This window comes from Pan troglodytes, chromosome 5, assembly GCF_028858775.2.
Source record: "Pan troglodytes isolate AG18354 chromosome 5, NHGRI_mPanTro3-v2.0_pri, whole genome shotgun sequence".
NCBI classification, from domain to species: domain Eukaryota; kingdom Metazoa; phylum Chordata; class Mammalia; order Primates; family Hominidae; genus Pan; species Pan troglodytes.
In genome coordinates this window covers 180,066,873-180,078,946 of record NC_072403.2, presented here as the reverse complement: position 1 = coordinate 180,078,946, position 12,074 = coordinate 180,066,873, and the positions used below count along the sequence as shown (strand labels likewise).

Genomic DNA, 12,074 nt, shown 5'->3' with positions numbered 1-12,074 from the left:
AAGTACTTGGAGACTGCCAAGGGCTACGTGTAGGTGACGTATGTAACTAAACTCCACCCAGCTCAAGCTCTAGCCACTCTGTGACTCTCTTGCCCACAGGAATTTCTCTGTCGCTCAGCACTCGGCCGCACACTCTGTGGGACTCTGGCTGCTTTGCGGTGATGACCGATACCCACAGCCTGTGTGTAAGCCGCGTGGGGAAAGGATCATACTTTAAACTTTTTATTCCTAATCCGACCCTACTTTATTCCTTCTCAGCAGCTCTGTGCTAAGCACCCGAAGGTGCGCATTGAATCCTTCAGCACTTTAACCGAAGGGTGCATTTGGCTCTAAACATTCAGCCCAGTCCTTTATCAATAGGCCACGTGCTTCCTTAAACTGGCGCTGTTTACTTCCCAAGTCAAGTCTAGGGTGTGTAACAGTAAAGTGCAAGGATTGGAGGTGGGGTCGGGAGGAAGGAAAAAGCTTTTACCACAATGTATCTACCACCGACGCCAGCTGACACGGTCCAGCCATCATCCAGCAAGCCACGATTTTAAACACAATTTAAATGAAATGCTCATTTATTGGGATGCAAGGTAAGACCTTGTCCCCAGCCCCGCGGGGCTCCTGTTCCAGTTGGGAAGACCACAGTAGAAGCAGCTACTATAATGTGCCAAACACTATTCCAAGAGATGAAGCAGGAGCGGGAAATGAGAAGTCGGAGCAGCGGCCTCCAACCGAGGGACACAGGGAAACTGAGAAGAATTCATCACGAAGGAGACATTCCCGAGCCACACCCCCAGGTCCTTCATCAGTGAGCGTCCCCGCGTCTCTGATGAGTCTCTGTCCTTTGTTGGGATGCCTGTCCCACCTAAACCTCCAGAGCTGAGTCCAGGCTCAAGGCCTCTTCCCCAGAGGTGCTTCCCTCATTAACCCTGTTCCATTCCAAACATTCCTTTCTTTCTTTTTCGTTTTTTTTTTGAAGACAGAATCTCACTCTGTCGTCCAGATTGGAGTGCAGTGGCACATTCTCGGCTCACTGCAACCTCCGCCTCCCGGGTTCATGCGATTCTCCTGCCTCAGCCTCCCGAGTAGCTGGGACTACAGGTGTGTGCCACCATGCCCAGCTAATTTTTGTATTTTTAGTAGAGATGAGGTTTCACCATGTTGACCAGGCTGGTCTCGAACTCCTGACCTCAGGTGATCCACCCACCTAGACCTCCCAAAGTGCTGGGATTACAGGCGTGAGCCACCGCGCCCAGCCAGCCAGGCTGGTCTTGAACTCCTGACCTCAGATGATCCACCCGCCTTGGCCTCCCAAGGTGCTGAGATTACAGGTGTGAGCCACCGCGCCCGGCCCCGAACATTCCTTTCTTCTCCATCCTTGGCCAATTATGTCACCTATTTTGATTGCTTCACCTTATTCTGCCAACGTTGATATTACTTATCATTGTAAAGATCTCCCAAGCCTCCCATCCCAAGCCTAGTTCTCAACTAGGGTATAAACTCCTGGAAGGAGTCAGGCCAACCCCATTTCCCTCTTTACCTAGCCCAACGCCAGATTACTCTGAAGCACAGTAAAAAAAAAAAAAAAAAAAAAAAAAGAGAGAGAGGTTTTTACTAAGATTATTCCCCTGCATAATTGAGTCACCAAAAGAGGACAAAATCAATAGTGGAAGAAAGGTCAGCCCAGTGAAGGATTGTAAAAAAACCATGTGTCACGAGGAAGCGAAGTTCCACAAGTGTTTGCATAAACAAACATGATGAAGCTAAGCCATGGGGCTATTACTCCAAAGTGCTCATAAATTTGCTTCTTTTCTACACTGATAAAAAGTATCATTTTTCTCTATACTGTTTTTAGTGCACAGACATGAGAAAAAGCTTTTGCACGTGAAGACTGGCTTTGCTCTTACAAATTAAATCCATTGAACCACCAGCACCGTGTATGGAAGTTTCTTCAGGAAGCTACTTTATTACATGTGAAACTGATGAAAATTTTCTTGAGTATTCATAGTGGGATTTTTAAATATGATTATTTTAGGGAAAAAAATCAAGTTATTTGGTTTTAGATACACAAATAAAATGTTTTTCAGTAAATAAATAATAAAAATGCATGAGACTATACAGATTCTAATATTATTGCAATCCTTGAGTAATAAAACACATTCTGCAAAGTGCACTGTCTCTGAAGCTCCAGATCACGACACATGGTGGCTAAGATACTACAACTCCCTTTCTCTCCCCTAACCAACATGTAAGTGATGCAGATAAAATAGAAACAAAATGTGTTTTAAAATATGCTACTGACATTGAAGGGAAGAAAGACAGGAAACTGGCTGGGCACGGTGGCTCACGCCTTTAATCCTAGCCCTTGGGAGGCTGAGGCGGATGGATTACTTGAGTTCAGGAGTTCAAGACCAGCCTGGCCAACATGGTGAAACCCGGTATCTACTAGAAATACAAATATTAGCCAGCATGGTGGCTCACGCCTGTAATCTCAGCACGTGCGTGCTGAGACCAAGGTGGGCCGATCACTTGAGGTCAGGAGTTCAAGACCTGCTGGGCCAACATGGTGAAACCCTGTCTCTACTAAAAATACAAAAATTAGCCGGATGTGATGGTGCATGCCTGAAGTCTCAGCTACTTGGGAGGCTGAGGCAGGAGAATCGCTCGAACCCAGAAGGTGGAGGTTGCAGTGAGCTGAGATTGTGCCACTGTACTCCAGCCTCGGCAACAGAACAAGACTCCTCAAAAAAAAAAAAAAGGAAGAAGGAAACTTCCTAGGTGCAAGAAATGAAGAGTGGAAAAAGGCTGAGTAGAAGGCTCGAGTTGGTACTGCAAGCACCCAGGCTGAGGAACCAATCCAGACAGAAGCAACAGGGCTTACAAGGCAGGGTTTTCTGCCCTCTGGAGACAGGAGGCAGGACATGGAGGTGCCATGGCTGTGCAAGTCCAGGGCACTCAAAGATAGGCCTAGTCCCTGAAAAGGGGGTCCAGATAAGTGGTAAGAAAGTATTCCACGTGCCTCAGAGTCTAGATGACGAGTCAGGTCTCCTGTGAGCAATCAAAGCCTCACACCTGCACCGCAAGTGAGCACAGAATCCAAATGCAAGGAGCCCACAGGGCAGAGAAATCACAAACCACAAACGTTACCTGAAAACTGATTCAGAACTTTTGTGAAACCCCAGGCCCTTGCAGGAAAAATCATAGTTGCAAACCCACAGCCAAGAGTACACAAGTCTCCTACCAAAAAAAAAAAAGAAACAATCAAAAAAACTCCTCACCAAAGATAAGTTCGCAGTAAAAACTTATAAAACACAAAATAAATAAATCACTACAGTCAGTGGCAACAAAGATACAAGTAATACAGCAGCCGCCACAAGAACCAGACACAATAGAACATTCTGAAAGAGACTTAAGAAAACAATGTTAAACATGAATAAAGTCATGCCTGTAATCCTAGCTACTCAGGAGGCTGAGGTGGGACAATCACTTGAGGCCAAGAGTTCAAGGCTGCAGAGAGCTATGATTGCAGCACTGCACTCCAGCCTAGGTGATAGAGTGAGAGTCTGTCACTAAAAAATAAAAAATAAATCAGTAAAGATACAAAATAAGGAATACAAAACATAAGGAAAATGGAAGACTATTTTTAAAAGAATAAGAAGATTTAAAAATGAGCCAAATAATTTACAAGCACGAAAAACAGATGGGTTAAATGGAAGTTTAACCATGGATGAAGAGAGAATACGTGAATTAATTAAAAGATTGTCACAGGAAAATTACCCAGAATGCAGCACAGAGATACAAGGAAGGCGATCATCTCAAAAGCGGGTAATGGTAGAGACACAGATGGTAGAATGAAAAGGGCTAATCTATATCTAATAGGAATTTCATTAAAAGGGTATAGATAGAAGGAGAGAAAGCACTTTTAAAAAGATTTTGCCTGATAATTGTTCAACTTAAAGAATGACATTAATTCAAAGATTAAAAGTCCCAAGCAGTATTATAAAATAAAATAAAACAAACAAAAAACTCAGCAACTGCCGAGTGAAACAGTGCAGCTTCACTTTGATTTGGAACACCGAAGTCAGAGAGAAAACTCTTAAAAGCATCTAGAGAAAAAATTGATAACGTTGAACTTTACCCATGCTCTGAGATCCTGAACAACCGCAAAGGCTAAGAAATCCCAGCACTATCTGTAATTTCCAGAATGGCTTATTGCAAAGAACATCCCTTCCCTACCAGACTTAGATAAAATGCGCAGATGCCTTAGATAAGACTTCTCAGACAGAAAATGGAACAGTGGCTACCAGCAGCTGAGGGAGGGGAGACGGGCAGTTCAGCGTTTAATGGGTTTGGAGTTTCAGGATGGGATGACAATTTTGCTGTGAAGATGGATAGTGGTGATGGTTGCACCAGATCATACTTTGTCCCATTGAACTGTATGCTTAAAAATGGCTAAAATGGTAAACTTTTATGTCAGGTATATTTTTCTACAATTATAAATTTTATATATAAAAGCACATGAATTGTATAAACAGAAATAGGTTAGCACAGTATGTAAACTCGTGCGTCATTTGAAGCAGAGAGAAAGGGGAAAACTTCACCATGATCTGTCTTCGAGGGAGCTTCTCCTCTGAAGCAGCGGAAGCTGGGGAGGGAGGGTCGGTTCTTGCTGCTTCTTTTGATGACTTTGATGTTGGGACAGATATTTTATAGAAAATGGGTTTCTCCTGCTCTTCCAGAAAAATTCTCTTAACAACATGGAAGGTAGATATCTCAGAATACTATAAATTAAGAGGACAGCCCCCACCATTAAAAGAGTAAAACTATTAAAGTCAGCTGCCTGCATCTGTGTGGGTTTATTTCTGAACTCTTCTCCGTTCCATTGATGATGTGTCTGTTGGTTTGCCTCTATCACGCTGTCTTAGTGATTTTAAGTCTTTAAATCGGGTAGTGTGAGTCCTCCAACTCTGTCCTTTTCCCAAGTTGTTTTGGCTATTATAGTTCCTTCACCTTTCCATATAAATTTTATCATCAGCTTTTTCGTTTCTACAAAACATCCTGCTATGATTTGGGTTGCCATTGTATTGACAGCCTTTATTTGTTTTTAAAATAGCTTTATTGAGATATAGAACAGCTTTCCTCTGATTAATGTTAGCATTCAGGTAAATATATCTTTTCCATCCCTTTCCTTTTTCCATCTTTTAAATCCTTTTTCCCTTTTTCCTGACATTTATTTTTGATTGGGGATTTTTTATAATTCCATTTATCTTTTTTGTTAGCTTATTGTATGTATCTCTAGCTTGTTATTGTCTTTGGTGGTTGTTTTAGGGTTTACCATATGTAACTTAGAGGCTGCCTGCAATCAGATTCTATCGCCTAACATACCAAATAAGGACCATACGAAAGTACACTTGCACGCCCACTCCCAGCCTTCACACTGTTGCTCACGTGCATTTTATGTCTGCATGTGTCATGAGCTCCACAATCCATTGTTATTTTTCTTTAATCATTTAACTAGATTTGGAAGAGTTTTTTTTTTAATAAGAAAAAGCGTCTTTTGCATATGTCCACATGTCCTTCAGGACAGAATCCATTGTACACTCCTTGTGGTGTGTCTCTGGCGATTAATTCTCTCAGCTTTCCCATGTCTGGAAATGTCTTTGTATTTGAAAGACATTTTCACTGGCACAGAACTCTGGATGGACTGTTTCTCTTTCCGTACTTTAGAGGTGCTGGTCCTGTATCTTTTGATTTGCATTGCTCTGTGGAGAAGCCTAAGGTCATTTTCATGTCTGACCCTGAGTCTTCAACGTGTCTTTTCACTCTGGTCATTTTATCTCTGGTGTTTCTCTGTTTGTTTGTTTGTTTGTTTGTTTGAGATGGAGTCTCACTCTGTCACCAGGCTGGAGTGCAGTGGCACAATCTCAGCTCACTGCAACCTCCGCATCTTGAGTTCAAGCGATTCTCCTGCCTCAGCCTCCCAAGCAGCGGGATTACAGGTGTGCACCACCATACCCAGCTAATTTTTGTATTTTTGGTAGAGACGGGGTTTCACCATGTTGGCCAGGATGGTCTCGATCTCTTGACCTCGTGAGCCACCCGCCTTGGCCTCCCAAAGTGCTGGGATTACAGGCGTGAGCCACCGTGACCCACCTCCGGCCGACTTCTTCAAATGTTCTCTGAGCGCCCACTCCCGTCACCTTTTGGGACTGCAACTCCCGCTGTATTTGGCTTCTTGGAAGCCAATACATCACGGTCCCATGGCGCCATGATGCTCTGTTCACTTCCTTTTTAATTGTGGTAAAAAATACATATAACGAAATGGACATTTTCACCATTTCAAGCGTGCCGTCCAGGGGCCTCAAGCTCATTCACACTGTGGGGCTTGCGTCAGCCCCAGCTGTCCCCGGAGCCCACTCTGTCCACTCGCTATGGAGTCTCCCTGGTTTCACGTTGGTCATTTCTGTTGCTGCGGCCTCAAGCTCACCCGTCTTTCTCCTGCATCCCAACCAGTACGTTCGCGTCTCCTCTATGGCATTTTTTTCATCTCCAGATGTTTTATTTGGGTCTTTTTATAATTTTTCATATCTCCACTCAACGTGTTTACATTTTCCTCTACTTCCTTGAACACACAGATTTATAACAACTGTTTTCACCTTCTTTACTAATTCTATCATTTGTGTTATTTCTCGCTCTATTTCCGTTGCCTGAGTTTTCTCATTAGAGGTCATATTTTCCTACTTCCTTGAATCATGTCTGGTAATTTTTGATGTCAGACTTTGCTAATTACTCCTAACTGGGTGCGCCATGTTTTGACCCTCCAATCCCAGTAATTTTTCTTCGGCTTTATTATGGGATGCCAGCAGTTACTTGGAAACAACTTGACCCCTCGAGGCTTGCATTTAAGTTCTGCCGCATGGCACCAGCAGCCTTTACTCCAGGGCTAACTTCTCACTCTACCCAAGGCCTTGTGTATCACGAGGTATTTCTGCCCCGGCGGGAGCACTCACAATTCCCAGGCCTGTGTGAGCTCTGCAGACTTTCTCCCGGGCTCCTCCCCGGTGGTTCTTTCCTGGCCTCCTCCTTCTTACCGCTCCTGTGCTGGTCAGTGCTCAGCAGAGGCTTGAGGGGAACCCTCTGCCCTTCTCCAGATGTGACCCTATCGAGCGATACAGGCTGCTGCTGGGGAGAGGAAGAGGCCTCAGGCACTGACGTCCTTCCGAGGAGCAGGAGGACAGAGCCTGGGAGCAGGACCACTCAGCCAGCCCTTGGTACCTGAAGGAGGATGAGCAGGGCTTTCCAAAGGCCACGCGCATTGATTCTGAGCCTTCCGGGGCTTTCCTACCACCCTGGGAATACACCACGACCCAGTGCCGAGGAAGGCATCTGACAGAAAGCCTTATTGTTAGTTGCTATCATCACAACGAAATTACTATCAACAAACTGGATATATAAAAAATGTCTATTTACTTAAAACGATGAACATATGGATTACAGATGTCCCTCGACTTATGATGGGGTTGTGACCTGAGAAACCCATTGTAGGTTGAAAATATTGCAAGTTGAAAATGCATTTGATACACCTAATTTACCAAGCATTGTAGCTCAGCCTAACTTGCCTTAAGTGTGCCCAGAACACACATATTAGCCTACAGGTGGGCAAAATCACCAAATGGAAAGCTTGTACACTAAAGTGTTGACTGTTTCACGTAGTTTACTGAATACTGTACTGAAAGCAAAAACCAGAAGGGTTGTAATGGGCACTCGAGACACAGTGTCTACTGAATTTCTATCTCTTTCACACCTTCCTAAAGTTGAAAAATCTACCTCAGGGACCGTCTGTATTTATAATCACAATTAGTCAAATGATAGGATAAATTGCACATTTCATTACTCAAACCCCAATGCAAAATTTGTATTTTTAATGTGGAAGTTTGCTTTATAGGACATCTTGAAAAGCACTTACCTTTCAAAATGATATGTCTTATTAATCAGAGGGTGGCCAGGACGATCACATTTCACCAGAACTGTTTCCTGAGAGAAAAGAGTAAAACGATGTCATAAGACTTTGTGTGCTGCGTTAATTAAACACAAGCCCCACCAACCCCAGCCTGCCGCCTGTTTTTGTAAACAACAAAGTTTGCCTGGAACACAGCCCTGTCCTTTGTTTACAGACTGTGTATGGCTGCTTCTTCCTCAAGGGCAAAGTTGGATGATTGAGTTGGAGACCACGTGGTCTTCAACGACGAAAATATTAACTCCCTGGCCCTTTCCCAAAAAGGTTTGCCGACCCCCATAAAGAGAAGAAGAAAGTCGCATCTACTGAGGAACACACAACAGAGCTCCTCAATCTGCCACAGGCTGAGGGTTCAACACCCAAATTACTGACTCTAAGGGCCCTTGACAGTTCGCAGGAGAGGTTTTCAAATGGCAAAAAAATCACATCTCAAACATCATTATAGTCCATCGTAACCAGTGGAACTAACATGTCTGTTTCAAAAACAAATTTCGATCTTGCTGGACTGTATTCTTAAATTATATCCTGTGTAAGGGAAGCAAAGGCATTTTTCAGCAAGAAATCTGAAATTAGTTTAGTTTCACTTAAGCAAAGAAAAGATGAACCTGGATTGGTTCCAGTTCTAAAACAAAATGTGTATTCATGAAATAGCAGGGGTGATAGGAAGAATGAAAACCACAACTGCAGTGGCGAATAACCCAGAGGCACTGGATTTTTTCCATAACAGTGTTTAGCGGATGCTAGGATGATACCACCACACCTTCTTCTTAGTAGTGTGTGTGTCTGTGTGTGTGTGTCTGTGTGTGTGTCTGCAATAACATGTCAAAGAAGTGGCCTATTTTATAAAGACAAAAGCTGTGAGATTCAACAGCTGTTTGTGGTTGTTGTTGCTGTTTGTTACTCGCTCACTGTTGGACGGGCAGTCGTGGGCAGCTGCCGGACTATTGCTGCCTCTGGATTCTGTGAGGTCTCCGATGTGAAATGCTGATATAATCAAATAGTGAACCTGTACTGTCTTGCCAGAGGTGAGAGGCCGCGGGAATCCCCGGCGTTTCTCTCAGTGGGGCAGCTCAGGAAGCAATGACGGAACGCCAGCCTCAGCCCCACGCTGCCTGGGGACAGAGCCTCGGCTGTGCCTCGGAGGCAGCCTTGGGTTGCTCCCTGCCCCATGCCCACTGCTATTGTCCAGTGTAATGAAACAGCGCCCTGGCTATCCCCTAACTGGCCTCTGCCTCCAGTCCAGCACCCCTCCCACCTGTCCTTTATGTTGTTGCTGTAGAAATTTTTCTCAAATGCAAATTAGAAAAGAAGAAAGCAGATGAAGTCACCGAAGCCAAAGAAAGAAAGTGAAGAGGGAGGGAGTGGGTGATGCAGAATGCCACCTGCTGCGGAGAGGTCGCTTGGGTCCTTGTTCAAAACTCTTTATTGGATTTGGTAGACTGGGAGGTCACTTGCTACCGTGATTTGTATCCAATTTCCTGGGATGACTTTTGGGAGAGTGGGTGGGGATGCAGGCCCCACCACAGTGGCTCTGGCAATGCCGGGAGGAGCAGCCGGTGGCTGGGGCGGTCCGTGGTCTCCATCGCAGCACAGAAACGACCACCAGGATGTGGAGGTTGCGCGTGCTCGTGCTCCGGCACGGCTTTCACAGAAGAAGCTTATGTCTCTGCTGAGTATTTACTGGGCAGTCACCGTGTACCAGAAACTGTTTCGGAACCTGCATGTTCTTACATGATAATGTCACATCCCTTACGCCAGAAGCAGCTCTTCAGTTCCCTTCACGCTCAAAACACCGAAGCAAAACTCCGACACCCGCCAGGACCAAGCCCCTGGCCTCGCCGTAAGAACAGACCTCCCAGTCCCTAATCCAACCACCAGCCTAGGCCCCTTGCTCCTTTCTCGCGGCATATTTTCATTTTTCTGCTGTCCACTTCGGGGACCGTTCCTTTGATGCTATGCCAGAATGTAATCCTAGTGCTCCAGTATGAACCGTACAGGAACACACACCCCAGAGTGTTTTACTGCTGTCTTCAAGTGTCCAAGCTTTAACCATAAAGAAAAGCAAACGAAAAACACAAAGGTCCACAATGTCTGACCCGGAAGCTCAAGGGACACCATACAAGAAACGTGCAAAGCCATAAAAACAAGCCTGAGTCCAAAGGGTCCCCATGCTATTTAGAACTTCATTCCACAGTGAGATCATTCGATTTTAAACATCTGAAATTATTCCACAGCAAAGTTTAGTTTTTCCAAACAGCTTCAATGCTTTCCTGCCTGTCCAAAAACTCTCCCCACTCATGATACTAAATACCCTTAATCTCACAAGAAGGATTCATTTCTCTTGGCTTTTTAAACAACTTTCTTTTACCCAAATTTTCAAGCTCTTGACAGCATCCTTCTTTTCAAGATGGGACGGCCCATCTGGAGCCACTCCCCTGAAGAGGCCTGAACACAACTGCATGGGGGACGCATGGCCCCTGCCTCAGGAATCACAAGGTTCCCATGAAACAGCCTGTGAAAAGCACCTGGCTCAGAGGCAATGATCAGTAAAAACTGTTTTCCTTACATTTACATGCTGTAGCATCTAGTTTTTTATTTATATCCAATTTCCTAGGATAACTTTAAAAGCACTTGGGGCATAAAATTCTTTGCCATCAAATTTCAGAGCTAAAAGTACATTGAATTCACCCTCTCCATTTTAAGGAAACCTGAGAGGAAGAGGAGACCCGTGAGCAACATGCAGACAGAGTCAGGGACTCTCCCAGAGGCAGACACAAAACAGCCAGGAGGGAGGGACTGCACATCTATAAGCTCCGTGCAAGCCAAGGCTGCCTGCTGTGGATATCAACAGTCCTGTGGATGGTGGTTCAAGGCCCAGTGAACCCACGTTAAAAAAGAACAAGTAATGTATTAAGGACCATACAGTCTTTGACCATTAAAAATTTTGTCTCAGGTGTATCAAATCTATCAGTCCTGCCAAGCACCACCAGAAAAATATGCTTTACATTGGCTGCATGTAACTAAATAAGTGTCATCTGATACATAGGCTCTGTTGACTACATTCAGACATTCAGGTCAGTAACTGTCAAACTTAACAATAAGGGAGAATCAGGGACGAACAAAGACAGTTCAACAAGAACTTGACACAAAGCCAGAAATCTGTTCTCCCATGTCTGATTATCAACAGAGTGGATATAAATTAAATGAAAAATGAAAATAAATAGCCTTTAAGACAGCTACCAGGAACTAGGGCAGCAGCCAGATTCTCCATCTGAGATCGACTTTATTAATAGATTGAATCCAAACAATGAAATGCTGAATTAGATTGCAAATGGAAATGAAGTGCCGTGTTACACGTCCAATACAAACTCAAACTCTCTTTAGACTTTTGGAAATAAAAACATAACGTGGGAGCCAGGAGATACAAGGTCACAAAATGGATCATTTGCTTTCTCAGCAGATTTGATGGCATGAAGCCCTTCAATGAACAGGCCTATCAAATTAAAAAGCAACATCTTGGATTCCGATTTAAAAACAGAATCCAAAATGCCCCAATAAAATTTTATTCTATTTTGACGAGTAAGATAGAAAACCTCAAATATCCAAATCTGAAGATTCGATGGAACTTTGGCAGGAATGGGAGAGGACTGCCAAGAGAATGAATAAAGTAACAAGGAACAGTAACAACAAACAGTGATGTTAATAATCATAATAAGCTTTCCCCAGGGGCTGGGGCCAGGCCTCAGCCTCAGGATGCATTTCCTCACTGAAAAACTCCTTCAGGTTAACCAGGATGCAAACAGGGAAGTGTAGAAAGGCAATTACTAACCACAAATACTCTGTGTGTTCACTTATAATAGGAGGGGATTGATAAGGTCCCAAGGGCTCCTGTTAACACGAAGTCCTGATCATGAGGATTTAATCTGTCTCCTTTTGTTTGACTCAAGAATACTGGTGCTTAAGGCATCAAGTGAGATAAATATATATATATATATTTGCATGGTGGGAGCAAAGTCAGCAAGACGCTGACGAGAGAGAGCTGGTGCTCAGCTCCCTCTGCCCAAGAAAG

At 44.2% G+C, this 12,074-nt stretch overlaps 1 protein-coding gene across 1 annotated transcript in view; it reads right to left on the bottom strand.

The window, feature by feature from the left end:
* The window catches only part of KIF25 (kinesin family member 25), a 72,914-nt gene that overhangs the window by 19,512 nt on the left and 41,328 nt on the right, over nucleotides 1-12,074 (bottom strand). The window contains 1 exon segment of the mRNA XM_024357516.2: nucleotides 7,955-8,022. Coding sequence (XP_024213284.2) covers nucleotides 7,955-8,022 — 68 coding nt within the window.